Source organism: Nerophis lumbriciformis, linkage group LG34 (assembly GCF_033978685.3).
Source record: "Nerophis lumbriciformis linkage group LG34, RoL_Nlum_v2.1, whole genome shotgun sequence".
NCBI classification, from domain to species: domain Eukaryota; kingdom Metazoa; phylum Chordata; class Actinopteri; order Syngnathiformes; family Syngnathidae; genus Nerophis; species Nerophis lumbriciformis.
This window is the reverse complement of record NC_084581.2, coordinates 7,094,970-7,114,833: the sequence shown is the minus strand read 5'-3', so window position 1 is coordinate 7,114,833 and position 19,864 is coordinate 7,094,970. Positions and strand designations below refer to the sequence as shown.

Here is a 19,864-nt window from a genome sequence, read left to right as displayed (position 1 = left end):
AAAAAGTGGAATGAGGTGAAATCTAACTAGAAAAAGTTGCAATGTTGACACAAAGCTGCCATGCAGGCTGTTTTTTTTCTTTTGTCTACCTTTAATTATCTATTTTTTTTCCATTGCTCAAAAAAAAAAAAAATCAATGTTATAATGAATTATTGTCCCAAGCTCCAAGTATTTCAAATATTTCACTTTGAAATGTTTTATGTAGAAAATATTGCATATATTGTGTGGATGGTATACAAAAACATCAATGTTTTCTTTGACAAAAGAGCATAAAACAAACAAAATAATAGTTCAAACGTAAAATCGACAGATATATCTGAAGTTGATCTCGTAACTTAAGTGTTGAAAGTAAAAAAAACAACAACTTTTTGGATCCCCAATATATTTGTCCTGCATTATTGATCTTTTTAAGGCTCTAATTACTTCACATCAAACATTGCTTTCTGAATGTTTTGGGCAGTGGGGGAAACACTGCATATTTCAATTTTATTATAAAAAACAAAGTTGTCTTTTTACTTTATACCAACCTGAAGTTGATATACTGCAGAGATTTACTGTAAGCGTTAAATTAAAAAAAATAATATTAATTTGACTTGTTTTTAACATTTTAATGACTTAGACCCTTTATGGTCCCCGGGGGCCCTAAAGGTAAAAAAAAAAAAAAAAAAAAAAAAAAAATCCATATATTTTGTTATGGATTGAAAATTAAAAATATCAAAATGGCCCCCGCATGCTTTAATTTTTCCGTGTGCGGCCCTCAGTGGAAAAAGTTTGGACACCCCTGCGTCTAGTTAGAGGATGCCATATATACAGTCGTAGTCAAAAGTTTACATACACTTGTGATGGACATAATGTCACTCTTATTTGCAATGAATTGGAAGCTGCTGGAACACAGGTGTCAGTGTCCACAGTCAAGCGTGTTTTGCATCGCTATAGACTGAGAGGCTACAATGCAAGAAGGAAGCCCTTGCTCCAGAAGCGACACCTTAAGGGTCGTCTTAAAGTTTGCTGCTGATCACATGGACAAAGATAAGACCTTCTGGAGGAAAGTTCTGTGGTCAGATGAAACAAAAATTGAGCTGTTTGGCCCCAATACCCAGCAATATGTTTGGAGGAGAAAAGGTGAGGCCTTTAATCTGAGGAACACCATGTCTACCGTCAAGCATGGTGGTGGTAGTATTATGCTCTGGGCCTGTTTTGCTGCCAATGGAACTGGTGCTTTACAGAGAGTAAATGGGAAAATGAAAAAGGAGGATTACCTCCAAATTCTCCAGGACAACCTAAAATCATCAGCCCGGAGGTTGGGTCTTGGGCGCAGTTGGGTGTTGCAATAGGACAATGACCCCAAACACATGTCAAAAGTGGTAAAGGAATGGATAAATCAGGCTAGAATTAAGGTTTTAGAATGGCCTTCCAAAGTCCTGACTTAAACCCCATTGAGAAAATGTGGAAAATGCTGAAGAAACAAGTCCATGTCAGAAAACTAACACATTTAGCTGAACTGCACCAATTTTGTCAAGAGGAGTGGTCAAAAATCCAACCAGAAGCTTGTGGATGGCTACCAAAAGCGCCTTATTACAGTGAAACTTGCCAAGGGACGTGTAACCAAATATTAACATTGCTCTATGTATACTTTTGACCCAGCAGATTTGGTCACATTTTCAGTAGACGCATAATAAATTCATAAAAGAACCAAACTTCATGAATGTTTTTTGTGACAAACAAGTATGTGCTCTAATCACTCTATCACAAAAAAATGAGAGTTGTAGAAATTATTGGAAACTCAAGACAGCCATGACATTATGTTCTTTACAAGTGTATGTAAACTTTTGACCACGACTGTAAATCACACTTTGCAGGGTAGAGCTACATAAATACCTGGTGATGGGCAAGCTTCTTGAAAGATGAAGTAAGCTAACCTCCAAGTTACTCTCGATTAAATGTAGCTAAGCTACGGGGGAAGCTATCCTCAGAGAAATGTAGCAAGCTACCTGACAAGCTACACGGCAAAAGTAGCAAACGTTTCTTATACGTAAACCAACCAATTACCATCGATTTTCTATGTATTTTTTGTTTGTTTTCCTAACCTGGATTTACAATACATTTTCTCCTTTTGTAGCTTGTAGCTTTGATGGATGCTACTACGCTACATGGGTCTTAAAATAGCAAAGGTATAGGAAATGCTACTGGTTAAAAAAGAAGTGACGCTACCGCCACGCTACTGGGAAATGTACAGAATTTTCCAGACAATAAACCGCTAATATTTATCCAAGGTTTGAATCCTGCGGTTAATAAAACATTACGGCTATTTTTTGAATTTCAACACCGACAGAGAAACTGAAATGGTGGATTATTGTTTGTGCTGTGGCGCCATCTTTTGGACAAGTTCCCTCACTTCAGTTGCTGCGGGTTGAACATGTATTTCCTGTTACGTGGCTTGAACCGGAAGTACAACCATCCTTATCATTTCAGTTCAAAAGGATTCTTCAATCATCATCCAAGCAACGTTTACTAACTAAACCATCCCATGTGTGTTGTCTGTAGGAATGTTTTCATGCATATGTGTATGTGCTATCGTAACGTAACAAAGCTAGTGTCATTAGCTCTAGCCAATATACTAACACATTTACAAGTGTCTGTGTAAGTATTATTAACTTACAAAGACATTATTTTTGTTTTGTTTAAGTTTTGTAAATTAAACAAAACGTCACCTTGGAGTTATTGAGCCTGAGTCTGTTTTGCTGATTGGAGAGCTTGCTTTCGCGGCTAGTGGCTCCATGATGATGACTTCTGTTTTGTTTCATCAGCTATTTTACTGCCGCGTGACAGGCCCCGTTTGGAAACAATTAAGGTATGTATATAAACTTTTACAAAAGCTTTCATACCTGTGTATATTTGTGGCGTATAGTCAGGTGCGGCTAATATATGTAAAAAATACTTATTTCTTCTAACTTTTGCTGGGTGAGACTCAGTGTTGGGACTAACGCGTTACAAAGTAACGCGTTACTGTAACACCGTTAGTTTCGGCGGTAACTAGTAATCTAACGCGTTATTTTTTATATTCAGTAACTCAATTACCGTTACTACATGATGCGTTACTGCGTTATTTTACGTTATTTTTTAATGTAGTATCGGCTAGAAACAGAAGAAGTGTCGTCCTTCTGTCTCACAAGGAAAAGAAAAGGCGTGCTTTCCTCGACCGAGGAGCGGAGCGCAGGGGAGACGTTCCTCCAGGGCCTATGTATTTCGGGGCTAACAACTTTCACTTTACCCGGCAGTGGGTCTTTACAGCTCCGGACTCGAGGGTGAATGATGAGGCCGGCGGTTTGTTGCAACTTTGCGACTTTATTGGTGTCTTACACGCAGCCATCCACCAAGCTAGAGCACCTGCACACACTAACTGTTGCGCTCCCTCACCTCTCTCGCCCACTCACTCACTGACGTCACTCACCTCACATGCTGTGATATCTTAAAGGGCCACACACACACACACACATACGTTACTCTCATAACAACTAACAAGACATCATGGTGAAGTCAGAAGTCGAGTTTCTTAACAAGTTAACATGGAGACATTGTCACTACTTTTCTTTTGTCGAGCACAAAGAAAGTAACAGTTTAGTTAAATGTAAGTTGTGTCTTGGATCAAAGATCCCATCTACTTAAAGTTAAAGTGCCAATGATTGTCACACACACACTAGATGTGGTGAAATTATTCTCTGCATTTGACCCATCACCCTTGATCACCCCCTGGGAGGTGAGAGGAGCAGTGAGCAGCAGCAGTGAGCAGCAGCAGTGACCGCGCCCGGGAATACTGCCCAAAACAGCAATTCAAATCTGCTGAAACAGCTACATAAATGGTAAATGGGTTATACTTGTAAAGCTTTTCTATCTTTTTAAGGAACTCAAAGCGCTTTGACACTATTTCCACATTCACCCATTCACACACACATTCACACACTGATGGAGGGAGCTGCCATGCAAGGCGCTAACCACCACCCATCAGGAGCAAGGGTGAAGTGTCTTGCTAAAGGACACAACGGACGTGACTAGGATGGTAGAAGGTGGGGATTGAACCAGTAACCCTCAGATTGCTGGCACGGCCACTGCTAGCCAGGACAACATTGATAGAGCCATTGCAGCGTATGTGCTAGAAGACATGCAGGCTATTTCTACAGTGGAGTCACACGTTTTCAGGCAGCTAATTAGCATGATACCGGCGTCAAACAACAAATGGCACGGAAAACATGTTCCAAGTACCTGGACAGTGAGCACATAAACATGGAAAGCGAGCTAAAGAAAACACTCCAAACTCTGCCTCTGCTCATCATTGAAGGTACACACTGTCAATTCTCTTATATACTCTTTCATTCTAGACTTCTAGAGTGTTTGATTATCACATCACTCTAAATGTATAGACTATAAAGTTCACAAACATAAAGAGGGATGCTAGTGGGCCAGGCCAATCTTTCCTTATCTCTAAACTAAAACTTGGGAAATGTGTAGAGTCTTCTGGGCTTCACTACAGTGTTGATCTCCTGAATACATGATTTTATTTCACAATTCCTTGAGAAAAAAAAATGCCTGGTTAGGCTTTGTGTATGTCATGTGTGCCTTCCTTGGGTGAAGCCAGCTTTACAGTTATGTTGTTATTATGCTGTGTGTTACTTATGTATGTTATGTTGCAGCTATTTCAAATAGTTTTGTCAATTTGTTTTGGCCTGAAATAAACTGGCCCTTTGAAACATATCTTTGTCTTTGTGTGTTGTATGTAGACCACATTGCTTAGCAGAGTTCAGTGATGCAAATGCATGTCAAGTTGATCAACACATTGTATTATTCTCCAGTGCAATAACAGTACTGAAATGAAGGCTAAAAGGGCATCAATGAGAGCCTTAAAAAAAAAGGAGAGAAAAAAGAAGTAACTAAATAGTTACTTTTCACAGTAACGCATTACTTTTTGGTGTAAGTAACTGAGTTAGTAACTGAGTTACTTTTGAAATAAAGTAACTAGTAACTGTAACTAGTTACTGGTTTTCAGTAACTAACCCAACACTGGTGAGACTACAATACTGGTGAGCTCTATAGCCTCATAAACACGGTAGTTTAAGGGGAGCTGCACTTTTTTGGAATTTTGCCTATCGTTCACAATCATTATGAAAGACATGACAACGGATGTATTTTTTTTAAATGCATCCTATATATTAAATACATGCGATCAAAAGTCCGCTTACAATGGAGCCTATGGGAGTCGTTCTATTCTGCCTTTAAAAATAAAAAAAAAGGTTTTACACACATGATGTAAGTATATATGTAATGTAGTAACAGGCATACTTATGAAAGCATTTAATATTTAAGTATTTTGATCATTTTAAGCATTAATGTACATGTATAAATACAATGGTACTATAGTTGTATGGTCACTATCGTATCATAAGTAAAAAGTTTTATCGGGACACTGTTAAATGTAAGTGGCTAATTATTTAAGATACTATCTGATAGAAGCGGTGATCAAGACTTATGTTTAAGGAGATTCTGGAGCGCCCAGCAGCTGTTTAGCATCAATATAACACAAAGTTGAGTTCATGAAAGCAGCAGATTATTTCCTGATCTAAATCAACCCTAAAAACATGGGTGTCAAACTCTGGCCCGCGGGCCACATTTGTCCCGCCTTGTAATTTCACTTGGCCCTTGAGGGGATATCAAATTAACACTAGAGCTGGCCCGCCGATTATATACAATGGCGGTGCCGCGGTACAACGCATTCACCGCTAACTCTCATACTTGCCAACCCTCCCGGGAGACTCCCATATTTCAGTGCCCCTCCCGAAAATCGTCACGTCCCCTTTTCGTCCAGTCCAACGAGTGCTGGCCCAGTCATATAATATGTGCGACCTTGGCACACACACACAAGTGAATGCAACACATTCTTGATCTTCATTGATACAGGTTACACTGAGGGTGCCCGTATAAAAAACTTGACTACTGTTAGAAATATACGCCACACTGTGAACCCACACCAAACAAGAATGACAAACACATTTCGAGAGAACATCCGCACCGTAACACAACATAAACACAAAAGAACAAATACCCAGAACCCTTTGCAGCACTAACTCTTCCGGGACGCTAAAAGGTGTGTGTGTGTGTGGGGGGTGTATTTTGTAGCGTCCCGGAAGAGTAAGTGCTGCAAAGGGTTCTGGGTATTTGTTCTGTTCTGTTTATGTTGTGTTACGGTGTGGATGTTCTCCCAAAATGTGTTTGTCATTCTTGTTTGGTGTGGGTTCACAGTGTGGCGTATATTTCTAACAATGTTAAAGTTGCTTATACGGCCACCCTCAGTGTAAACTGTATCACTGTTGATGAAGTATGCGTTGCATTCACATGTGTATGCGTACAGAAGCCGCTCATATCTTGTGACAGGGCGGGCAAGTTGTTAGAAGGGATGAAAAGCGGACGTGACGACAGCTCGAAGAGGACGTTAAAAGCAGTGCCTGTAAGGCACGCCCCCAAGACTGTGGAATACGAGATATAATGACTGATGAACACCTTTGTTTGATAATGAAGGTTGCCTCAGCTCAAAGCCTGAGCCCCGACATTAATGAACTAGCATCCAAGAAAAGATGCCAGGTATCTGGCTTGGGCACATCAGATTAGATCAGTGTGTTGCAAACTGAGCAGTTTAAAGTCCTGAATGGTTGGTTTATTAATTATTTTATTTTCAAATGTATTAGCCTGTGGAAAAAGTTAATGTTGATATTTACGTCAGAAGGCTGCAAATAGAAAAGAGGCATTCAATTTTTATTTAAATTGTATTTGATATGCCATTGATATTTTTTGATTATTATTATTATTATTTGAAACTCGATGTTGCATGTCACTATTAAGTTCTATAAGCCTTGCTTGTTCAATATTTAATGCAAAACTTGTTTGGGTCCCTATTAAAAGGTCAATTTGTTCAACCTTGGCTTTGTTCAGTTTTAAATTTTGGCCCACTCTGTATTTGAGTTTGACACCCCTGCTTTAAAAGGACTTAAACTTCCTTACAGTTACATTTTTCTAACCAAAAATATAACAAGAACACCACTGGCTAGCGTATGTCAGAATCAGAACACCTTTATTGTCGTTGCATGGAAAAAAACGAAATTGAACAGCAATCCAGCTCAGTGCTTTTAAAAACAATCTACATAAAAAACTCTAAGACAACAAACAATAATACACATTTTAAAAACATAATAAAAATGTTTAAAACATATTGCACAGCAGATCTCTACCAGAGTTAAGCAAGTTAATAAAGTGGTGAGTGTTCAGGTAAGTGCAGAGTTTAGAGCAATAACAGCACTATGTTACCATTAGTGGTATAACGAAACACATTTGTTTTGCGAATGTCTATATTTTTTACAATTACTAAGTTTATGTAAAAATATATTTTACCCACCCTCAACATGAAAAACAATGTTTACGGTGGTCACTCACCCTGTCCCGTCAACACGTCCGTGCAGGCAGTGCGTGCACAAATACAAAAACCAGTCAGGAGAAGAAACTAACAATTTGCAGTCATGTTGTTGTTATGACAGCTAACACATGCTATTGTTAGCTGACAACACCCAACGCTAATTAGTGTGCATGTGTCACGTACATACGTAGTAACGTCATTACGTCCGAGACACCGTAAGAGTACATAAAATACATTGGAGAGTTAGCACCATCTAGGCATCTGTGTAAATGTTGCAAAAAGCCCCTGTGGTGGATTTGCTCAATCCATTAAGTGTTCACACAAATCATTGGTGTGATTGACAGGCTGGACTGGGCGGCACCAGAGCCTCAGGTGTGCGAGGGAAGCTAACAGAGCGACTTAACATGCAAAGTTTTGCGTCCCCTGCAAATGAAGACTGGAGGTGACTTTGAATCCTCAGACACTCTTTGTGATCATCACTCAGACCGGTGATGAGCTGCAGATCTGCTATGCAAATTTTAATGAACAGACTTTTCTAATCACGAGCGCCGCATATCCTTCCTTTGGAAGTTTAATGAATGGGAATATTTTTTTTTTTCATGCTCACCAGAATCTGGAGTTTTTTTGTTGACTCTGTGTTAAAAGTCAAGGATCTGGCGGTAACAAGTTGATACGCTATTAGGGTTTTTTTTTTATCTCCGAGCTGTCCCCGCTGGCGCCCGCAGAGATACAAACAACATTTCATGAAACAGCAAGTAATTGAACAATAATCCACACCCTGGCCAAACACAAGAGCTAATGAGAGGATTAACAAACTGCTTCTAGTTAAAAGTTGATGGCATGTTCAAGGTTTTCACACTGCGGCTTGCAAGTCCTTTCAGCTGTCCCTCTGTCTACCGCCTCTTAATCCTGACAGCATCCAGCGGGGAGGTCTGTGTCCTAATTTCTTCTCATAAATAAGCATTAGCCGTCGGAGGGAGACGGGCACCCTTTAATGAGCGCGTCACGCTCGTAAATATTAGCGAGAGGCAGAAGTCATGAAAGCGATCTGGGCGCATCAAAAAGTTGAAAGAATCCCAGATAATAAAAATTCCCTTTCTTGCAAATGGCGGACGTTGGAAGAGGCAGTTTGAGACTCTGTGAGCTCTTTCCAATGGCTTCCTCTGCACTGAGCCCAGAAAGACCTGCAGCGTAATCTTCTTGAAACGCTTTTATTAAGACTCCTAATTGCGGTTTGGGCTTTAACGCTTCAGGAGAAGAGGCTCAAGTACACAAATAGCTGAAGAAACATGGCACCTTTCAACTACTCGGCCGTTTTAGGTGATTTCCCCCAACAACAAAAAACGCCTGAGCGGCATTCACACCTTAAGGAAGTCTTTCATTCCGCATGACGACAACACAGTCAGTCATTATTTGCCCGCCGCCAGCCAAGAAACTCCACTACTTAAAAGATAATGAAGAAAGTTATTCTTCTACTTCTTGGCAGGTGCGATTGATCCCACTGTTTTGAGCACAGGGATTATCTAAGGGATTATCTAAGAATAATTATGCAGCCAAGGCCGACGTGTCGCTTTCATGTCGGCGCCGTGAGTGGCGGCGATGCGGGTTTGTGTTTGTCAGCTTGCGAGCGTTCAAAGACCAACTACAGCACCATGAAAACAAATAAATAAATAAACCTCCGCCAAGGCCTAACAATTCTTGTTTAGCTAATTTGCACACCAGGGGGCACACAGTAGTCCTATTCCAACAGCTGATAAACATGAATATCAATACAATGGTACTCTGTTTGGTAACACTTTAGTATGGGGAACATATGAACCATTAATTAGTTGCTAATTAACATGCAAATTAGTAACATATTGGCTGTTAATTAGTCATTATTAAGTACTTATTAATGCCTTTTTCTGCATGGCCTTATTATACAACCAGTAAACCATTAACTAAGAGTCTACCCTAACCCCAACCCTAACCCTAACCCTATGTTAATAAGCAACTAATTAATGGTTCATATGTTCCCCATACTAAAGTGTTACCCTATGTATTTTACATTTGTATTATATTATTAGAATTATCTCCACGTAACAAAGTAGTCGGTCTGCTTGTGTATCATTCTGAGGAATCAAGTGCTTAAACAAAACATCCCAAGCCTTGGTGACTCTGAGCTTTATTTTCTGCAGAATAAGCCACCATGGAACCAAATAAAGTAAAGCATATACTCAGAGCTCATTGTCAAATGAATGTACAAATTTGATCACATATAACTAAGAATAGTAATGATTAATAACTATTACAGAAGAAACTCCAACAAAGGCTTACTTATGGTCCACTGTATGCTCTGTCGTCCACAAGTTGCAGACATTCTCTGTGTTTGTTTTACGTTTGAAAGTGTCTGTCTAACTTAAAACATTCATTTATGTTCTAACACATTTACCCCCGCACATTAAGACCATTTTTTAATTGTTGAGAGCGATTTATAGCGCTAATTATTGTTGGCAAGTGACAGACCATGATAGATTATCATCACACTTCAACTTCTCTGCAATGTAAATGCTGCCTTTTTGATGGATGGGTCAGCATTGCAAATTAAAAAATCTTCTTATTTGTCTTACCCTTGATAAATTAATTAATTGGCCAACATGTGCAGGGAAGATGTGGGCATTGGACAAAGTTGCAGGTCACGCACAATTTGTGGGACTTGGTTGAATATGAGTGAATTGGCATGATTTTGACATTGTAAATTCCTGGAGGGACTGATAAGGGATCATGACATACACTACATTGCCAAAAGTATTTGGCCACCCATCCAAATGATCACAATCAGGTGTCCTAATCACTTGGCCCGGCCACAGGTGTATAAAATCAAGCACTTAGGCATGGAGACTGCTTCTACAAACATTTGTGAAAGAATGGGCCGCTCTCAGGAGCTCAGTGAATTCCAACATGACTGTGCACTGGTGCACAAAGCAAGGTCCATAAAGACTTGGATGACACAGTCTGGTGTGGATGAACTTGACTGGCCTGCACAGAGTCCTGACCTGAACCCGATAGAACACCTTTGGTATGAATTAAAACGGAGACTGAGAGCCAGGCCGTCTCGACCAACATCAATGTGTGACCTCACCAATGCGCTTTTGTAAGAATGATCGAAAATTCCTATAAAGACACTCCGCAACCTTGTGGACAGCCTTCCCAGAAGCTGTAATAGCTGCAAATGGTGGTCCGACATCATATTGTACCCTATGGGTTAGGAATGGGATGGCCTTTCAAGTTCATATGTGAGTCAAGGCAGGTGGCCAAATACTTTTGGCAAAATAGTGTATATATAATAAGAATTATGACATCACACCAATAATTCCAATAACATTCGAAAAAGAAACACTTCAACGACTGTAGGTGGGTTAGATTAGGCAAATCAAACCGACCTACAGTACCTTAACTCCTACTTGCTGTGCTGTAAACTATCCTCAGAGCTCGTTGTAAAAAAACGTTTTCACTGTTTCATATTAAGACATTTTGCGTGCTATTTTGCACCAAAAAACATCGGACTTCAACACATCAAACCTTATCAGCCACATGAAATGCCAGCATCTCTACAATAATGTTATGAAAGCCTACGAAGACACCTGCTACTAAAGAAGCTGCCCAAAGCCAGCCACAAAAGAGAGACATGTTTAGATCGCCCCCGGTGTTTGAAAAGTGAAAAAAGGTTTGCCAAAGACGAACCAAGGACGAAAGCCATCTGTGACGATGGCGCTGGACAAGCATCCCTTTACCATCGTTGAACATACTGGCATTTGTCACGACAAATCGACAGGTACACTTTGTCATATCGACCTTTGCTTGACTCTTTCTTACCTCCGGGTGTGCACAAACTACACTTAAATCTACATTACATCTAGATTACGTTTACATATCAACCGATACTAGTACCAAATCGGCACTTTGAAAACGGTGCAGTTGCTTAAACAGTGCCCAGACATAAAATATTGAAAGAAAAAAAAAAGCATTCAATTCTTTGGGTCTACTGTTTAGAACAACCTACTAGCAAAATGCCAGTCAAAGATCCTTTATGTGACAGGACCGCTTTATTGCATGTCAGGACGAACAGCAGAAACACACAAGCAAAACAGCGCTGTGATGATGTATTTATTTAATGTTGTGTTATTGAAATAAAAGTTAGTCCGAAATCGGCGAGTAAAAGCAGCCAATCAGACGCGAGGACAATGGAGGTTTTAGTAAGACTGGCAGTCGTTACGATGTCAAGAATAAATTATTGATGCGTACAGTGCAGTCACCAGACACATCATTAGATACACCTACAGTATTCTGCCTTCATAGATAATTCTGCTGAGTGATGAAGTGGTGTTTCATATTGACCTTTTGGTCAAATATTGATTGCATAAAGGCTTTTAAGTTATCAGGGAAAGGCCTGGCGACAATGCAGTATAATTCTTCACCACTAAAACAACTACAATGAAACCTTGTTTTTAATACTTTAATACAGACAATGTTTCAGTAAAAGTACATTGAATTAGTATTACACATTTTTAGGATTTTTGTATTTTTGTTTATAATTCATCATCATTATAATTATCAATAACACTATTAAAACTACCACTATAACTAATAATAATGTTATTGATTATTATTTGTGGTGTTTTTTCACTTTCGATAAGATAGAAATATTGAAGCCTTGAGTATTGGCCGATACCGATAATGATTTGATACCATATCCGCAGGAATCATGCATACTTTTGTTATTTAGTTGTGCGGATTGTTAGAAAAGGTTCGATCAAATGAAATTAGTCAAACAGTGGACAATGGTAGGTATGACAAATATTAACCTGTTTATTGTTAGCCGTCCGGAATGGCATCATGCTGCCTTTTTTTTAGCACCTGGTGGCCACAATAATTCAGTAAGTTAAGCTCATGACGCAGTAAGTTGAATGTTTTATTATATTACCACTACTTGATGCATGTTTATATTGAAAAATGTGCTGTTTTAGACTGCAATATTGTTCAAGTAAGGACATGTATTACATATGTCTAGCTTGTGTGCTATTGTGTACTTAGCTCTTGTGTAGCTGCTAGATACTAGTTGCCTAAAGCCTACCAACCTTGTGTGCTTATTTGAAGACATTTAGATGCTAACTGGCTGTCAAGCTTTGCACGAATAAACGTGCTGCAGGACTGCTACCTGTCCTATCAAAGTGCTTATATCAGGGGTTTTAGCCAATTACTGTTGTTTTTTTTGGTGATATTGGACCGATATACAGTATCAATATTGGATCAGGTCATTCCTAATTATTAACTTAATGAAAATGTTTTGAAATAAAAAAATTTGCATCAGCATTGTGTATTTTTTAACATAAAATTGTGCAAATGTACCTAATGTTGTGTCCACTGAGCCCATGTTTGCACTAACTGCTAAGATGGAAATGCACACGTATTGTAGCTTAAGTACAATACATCAAACTCTTTAAAAATCAATGTGGTCGTCTGAGGCACATGTTTTGTCGTGGTGGGGAGTGGGAGGGGCATGGTCATGCAGTGGCGTCAAGGTAAGCGTTTGAGGCTCACCAGTAGTGGAGGAGATGTTGACGTCGATGCTGATCTCTGGGATGCCACCACCCTTCAAGGCCGCCACGCAGGTGTAAGTGCCAAAATCGGTGAACTTGAGGTCGATGATGTCCAGGTTGGTGGTGCCGGGTGAGATGTCAGTGTCCGTCTGCGTGATGACCATGCGCTCGGAGCTGCGTAGGGCACGGCCGTTCTTCAGCCAGCTGAACGTCAGCTCCTCAGGCGGCGTGGCCTCCACCTGTTCACCATGATGACGCACAACTCGTGTAACCATGCTCACTTTTTCTCCTCTTTAATTGTCTTACCTGGCAGGATATCTTGACTTCCCGTCCGATCTGGATGTTGTCGTCATTGTGGTAAGGATCAGGAGTGATCCAGAAGCGACCTTTTTTCAAGGCTAGAGAGAAACAATGGCAACGATTAGAAGGATCGGTGTTGGCGAAACCTGAAGCATAGAGCTAACCTCACCTGCTATTAAATAAATGAGCTTTAGTGGCGGATGAAAACTCCTGTACTCCAGGTACCATGTAAACATAACAACATGCTTAGCTAGCCTGAGCAACCTGGAAATGACATTGCTGGAGCCCATAATAGGTTATGGTCAAAAAGCTTTGGCCTTAGTAAAACCTTATTCCCTGACATCTTTAGCTCGTAGCCTAGCTCTGTTGACTATCGTTCGCAGGACGCAGGTTCAAGTCCTAAACGTAACTGAACCAAGGGCTGGACTAAGTGGGTTAGAGTGGTGCTTGGCCAAAATGTGTGGGAAAGATGTGGGTATTGGACAAAGTTGCAGGTTGTGCATAATTTGTGGGACTTGGTTGAATTTGTGTGAACTATCCATCCATCCATCCATGTTCTACAACTTGTCCCTCTCTGGGTCGCGGGGGTGCTGAAGCTTATCCCAGCTGCATTTGGGCAGAAGGCGCGGTACACCCTGGACAAGTCGCCATCTCATCACAGGGCCAACATAGATAGACAGACAACATTCACACACTCGGGACAATTTAGTGTTGCCAATCAACATATCCCCAGGTGCATGTCTTTGGAGGTGGGAGGAAGTCGGAGTACCAGCAGGGAACCCACGTAGTCACGGGGAGAACATGTAAACTCCACACAGAAAGTAATGTTGTGTCGTTCGGGAACGATTCGTTCAAAAGAAGGAATCTTTTGAGTGAACGTACTGAACCAAATCACTTCATGAACTGATTCGTTCCTTTCTCAGTTCAGTTGAGCTCCGCCGCGACCATGCCGGTATGAGTGGAACTGGCGCATTCTGTGACTCACTGAACCCTCGACGTCGGCGAACGACGCAGCCAGCTACTCATCATGGGGGCGGGGGGAGGGACTGAGCAAACGATTCGTTCACCGCGGATTAACGACATGAATCACTCAGTGAACGACAGAATCAGGACTCGCGAACCTACTGACACAGAGAACTGACTGTGTCGCGGAGGAGGACGTCACATTGAGACTCTCGTTCAGTCAATGTGCGCGTTGTTCATTGGGTGCTGAGGGCTTGTGTCGTTCGCGAACTGACACACACCGAGATCTGCCGCTGGGGAAGCTGTTACTGACTGACTCATGATTTGCCGACCTGCACACAGAACTGCTGCTGCAGAAGCGATTCAGGTTCACGTACTGAACTGTGCTGACTGTGGCGCTGTGTCAGTCACTCACTGCCTGGTGTACTGCATGCACAGAGCTGTGTAGCGACTCGCGTTCACCCTATTTGCTGCTTCTCCCGCGAATGTCTGCACTGTACTGTACTACGCACGCCCCCCCCCTCCTATTTTTTTTTTGGGGGGGGGGGGGGATTCGGTGAACACATTTTTTGAACAACTCAATTTAAGGAACTGATTCTGGTGATTCAGTACAGTCAAAAGAACTGCCGATCCCATCACTAACAGAAAGACCCCGAGCCTGAGGATCGAACCCAGGACCTTCTTATTGTGAGGCACATGCATTAACCCCTCTGCCACCATGCTACCCATGACAAATATATAAAGAATTCTAACGTCACACCAATAAATCCGATGACTTTAGTAAATAAGGCTTCAATTACACTGTAGGTGGGTTGGATTGAGCAAATCAAACACTCCTTGACGCCTACTTGAAGTGCTGTAAACCTTTCCCAGAGCTCTTTGTAAATAAACATGGCGTGTATCGTGCGGGACTTCTTCACTGTTTCATTTTGCGTGCTATTATCCGTATATGGTGATAATGTAACCAGACTGTTTGCGAGAGTCCGACCTGTAGTCAATAAATTCCTTATTTTTCGCTGTACTCTTGTTGTGGTGCGTCCTCCGCTGTTGCCATTTCTAGTTTGAACCTAATCTGTCAGTGGACTCCCTACAGAAGTGCTAAAAACTACAACAAAGATTCAGGGGAAGAAGACGCTGTCGAAGTAGAGCCACGTAAATAAGATCGCCCACAAAACTACGCATCCTGAAGAGTCGGTCAGCAAGCGGCTTGAAAGCGATCTGTAGAACATATTCTGTGCAAAATTTTGACAAAAGAACCATTACATGTTATGTAGACCACAAGGACGTGTTTTAAGTGTAGAAAAAGCAAACCATAATATGACCCCTTTGAGAGCTTGCGCTGGACATCGTCTTGAGAGCTTGGACTTTTGCGCTTGATACCTAACGCTCTCGACTCTCATTCGGAGGACCCAGGTTTGAATCCCAGATGAAACTGAAATAACGGAAGGACTAGGTGGGTTATAACAATGCCATGACTTGGATGAGAGTGAGATTTAGGGGGGGGGTGAGTTTAATGTGGGCCTGCCAAGGTGTACATTAGTAAAACCTGATACCTTCAGAGCTCTTACAGGTATCCTCAAAGTGGTATCATAATAACACAAACGATCACTGAATTTTTTGTAAAGGAAACCAGCAAGTATCTATATTTATAAAACCTCACTTCCTGACACCTGGATGGGTCAAATGCAGAGAGTAATTTCACCACACCTAGTGTGTCTGTGACTATCAGTGGTACTTTAACTTATCTGTGTCCACACACAACAATGCCACCGTTTAAGACGCCCCCCCTCTCCGTCCGCCGGCGCAACGCGACCTAGTAGGCATGCAAGGAAAATGCACACGTCATAGTCACCTCAGGTGTTGCTTTGTGTGCAAGTCCTTAAATTTAACTTATCTGAACAATATCCAGTGCTGTGCTATTAAAATTAACTGGAATCCAGTGTGCTGTGGGGCTCTACTGTAGTGAATCACACCAGAGCCAACATCAATTAATCAAATCTTTATTAGACACGTAAATAATATGATAAATAACATTTTACATCAATCAAACTACGGATCTAGATATCTGATCAGGACACTCCTCACTCTTTTGCCTTCACCTTCATTGTCCATTCGTTTTTGGTGACTTTATATACTCTGGACCTAGACGTTGAGTCGGCGACATACATGGCGGACAATAACTGATACAGTCTGCTTTGCCAGTCCAAATGCATTAGCTGTTTTCCTCAACGGCCAGGTAATACAAAGCACACGCTACCTTTTTATAACATCCACGGGAGCTCGCATTCTCGTTGTCTCTTCTTCGACAAATGGACAAAGTTTTTCGCTAAGTAGAATCACAGCTGACCCGGCCGGACATTGGAAAGTTCTCTAGCCGTCTGAGAAGTGTTGCATCCGAAATAACTGCAATCGCTTTCTCTTAAGGTATTCATGTGTGATTTCCACAAGCGTCTCTACATGTAGAAGAATGAGAAACACGGGCATGTTTGGATGACTCGCCTTCATATTTCCAGTGGTTAGCTCCGAGTTACGAAACCGTTTTATTATGAAGCTGGCTGTGGTGCGATCAATGAGTCCATACAAAGCTAAGTGCCGGAGATTCAAGAAATAAAAATTTGTCCGAGGAGGGGGACCTTAAACGCTGGTTTAGTGTGGCTGAAACGAGGCTTAGGCTAAATAATTATTCGTTTAAGGGGTTAAACGACTTAGTGTAGACATGGCCTGAGTTGAGAGCTCAGGCTTTTTAGGTCAAAGCCAAGACTCTTTACTTTCATTCGGAGGACGCAGGTTGGAGACCCAGGCGGAACAGAAGCATGGGCTAAACCAGGCAGTTTACGTATGGACAAATAGTCGCTAATTGCCGCCCATCCTCGATCCGCGTTTTTCAACCAATCTTCATCAAATTTGACACACATGTGCTTGTTACTTCTTTAAAGGTATGTATCAAATTGTACTGCGATTCGGCTAAAAACTCTAAAGAAACGGCATGTTTATTTGTTGAATGCATGTAAGTCTTTGAGAAGTCACTCTGACTTAGGGGGCTTAACAACAGCGCCACCAAGTGGTCTATTTGTTTGAAAAGTAATAGCACAGACTATAGAGTACAGTAGGGGTGTATGTTTTGACACACTATCATCATTTTTTGTGGGCCAGATCTGGATTAGAAGAGTTTACTGTTTGTTTTGATTTATTCTATGGCCCTTGTAGGCTGCAAACAATGCTAAAAAAAATACTGCTTATCCATTTTTACAAGATATAGCTACATTGCAACATGAAATTAATCAAAAAACATATTATGGGCTTTTAGTTGGTTGCCTTGCTAAAAAGCTTCTCATTGTGTGCACTCCTGCAAATGTTAGTCGCTTTTTTCCCTCTTGCCTGCATCCAAATCTCCATTTCCTGCCATTTTATCTGTCCATAAATATTAAATAGCAAGCAGGCCAAGCTGTAAATCGACTACACGTGTGTACAAGCGAGATAAATGGCGGCATGACTTCTCCGGCTTGTTGTAAATGTTGCCGGACTGCGTGTGCGACTTGTGCGGATGTCTTGAAAATCAAACAGCGGTGAGAGTGCAAGGTGAAAAGTGTTCACTTGGTTAGACTTAATCAGGCAGCAACTTTCCGATAGCCAATTCCTGGCAAAAGTCACATGAATGTTTAATGCGGGCCTTCCGGAAAACAGAACTTTCACATTTGCTGAATAAATAAACTGTCTCTTTCTCTCTCACGATTGTTGCACAATTTTCACAACATCCTAAATGTTTCACTAGTGTGTTTGGGTTGGTGTGTACACGGGGGTCCAGAGGGGTGACCGACAATACGACCTCAAAGTCTAAGCAACTTGACTTACCTTGCTAAACTAATATGAATAATAACAACATGAAAAGAGATCAAATCTCACTACAAATAAGAATGGATCCAGCTATTAGATTTTTAAATATGCAGCAAAGGATTTATACATAATTTGCAATGGACTATTTTAAAATGTATTATTATTATTTGTATTGCATTAAATCCGACTAAAAGAAACAAAGTAACAAAAAGTGTTGCTAGGTAGACTGAAGGTAGAAGTGTACACAATCTTAATGTTCACATTAGCACTTTATTCTACAATGTACAACATAGTAATCAATTAATAAAGTATAATACCTCTTTAGTTTAAATTTTCCTTGATTTTTTTTAATTTTTATAAATGTTCTTGAAATGTTATTAAGACTCCAAAAAATAAGAAACTGGTTATGTTCTATACTAACCAGTTTTTTGCCATTGAATTTGTTAGTTGACCTCTCAAAGAACTAAAATTGATATTTGAATGTTTAATTAGCAAAATAAAAATATTTGAAAAATATTATGTTTGACAACAAAACAAAAAATTGAAACCCCTCAATTTTCTGTGCAAAATTATAATTGATTATAAATGTTTTTATTATTACAGTGTCCCATTTTTCATGGGGAAACACAATTACATAACATGGGCTTGATTGCTGATCAATCGATCAGGTGAATGATATTAATTGCCAATGGAATGCACTGAAACCGAGTGTTGGCACTCATCAGGGCAACATTATTTTGATCGGTTATATACACCCAGTGATATTAAAAGGTGTCCTGATACAACTGATTTGATTCTTGTTTATATTGACAAATGTGCTCCAATATTGTCCAGTTAAGGACATTTATTACATATGTCTAGCTTGTGTGCTAGTGTGTGCTTAGGTGTTGTGTAGGTGCTCACTCCTAGTAGCTTGCAGGCTACAATGTTTTTTACTTTTTTAAATGACTTGACTAAAATACGAAAATAGACCAACCTTGTGTGCTTATTGGAGGACATTTAGATGTTAACTGTCTGTCAAGCTTTCCACAAGTAAACACGCTGCAAGAACGCTTGTATCGGACATTATATCGGACATTTTACATGCACGCTGATAAAACCCATTAAAAGCAATTGATTTAGAATCATAATAAATTAGAATTGCAAGACAAGAATTAGAAATCGAATACATTTTGTTCCCGGCATGCAATGTCGCTGTCCATTGAACAAGCTCCCATAAATCTTACAACTGGAAATTTGAATGAAAATTAACAATTAATGATTCACACTGCGCCCATTTTGAAATCCCACTTCTGTTACCAAATGTGAGTCTCATTAGGTACTCAGAACATCACTCTACAAAGGATTAGTGATAAAATCTTTTTTTTTTTTTTTTTGCTGATATCTAACCGATGTAATGACTGGTCACTTCATATGAAATATCACCACAAAAATATTCCTAGCCCATTTACAGCTCTGTCAGACAAAAATATACATTTTCCCATGCTTTATCATTGTCACCCATAGGCCGTGGCAAATGATTTTAGTGCTGGGCTGGTACCCACATTTTGTGGGATTCAAATATCAGACAGATGTTCAATGTGCCCTCCTGCACATAACTGTTGCAAACAGCCCTTTTGCAGCTAGTGGGAGTCATAATTGGAGCCTTCAAAGCCCTCTAAAACAACTTCAAAACCCTCCATCAACGCTTTATATACACACTGCAAGTATATTTATATACTGTAGTAACAGA

The 19,864-nt window shown here is 40.4% G+C and overlaps 1 protein-coding gene across 4 annotated transcripts in view; it reads right to left on the bottom strand.

The window, feature by feature from the left end:
• LOC133576197 (MAM domain-containing glycosylphosphatidylinositol anchor protein 2-like) overlaps positions 1 to 19,864 on the bottom strand; it is a 494,633-nt gene that overhangs the window by 209,626 nt on the left and 265,143 nt on the right. For all 4 annotated transcript variants that reach the window (XM_061929249.1, XM_061929248.1, XM_061929251.1 and 1 more), the window contains exons 7-8: positions 13,342 to 13,433; positions 13,037 to 13,274 (exon numbers count right to left, since the gene is read on the bottom strand). In XM_061929249.1, the coding sequence (XP_061785233.1) occupies positions 13,037 to 13,274; positions 13,342 to 13,433 (330 nt within the window). The remainder of the gene's footprint in view (positions 1 to 13,036; positions 13,275 to 13,341; positions 13,434 to 19,864) is intronic.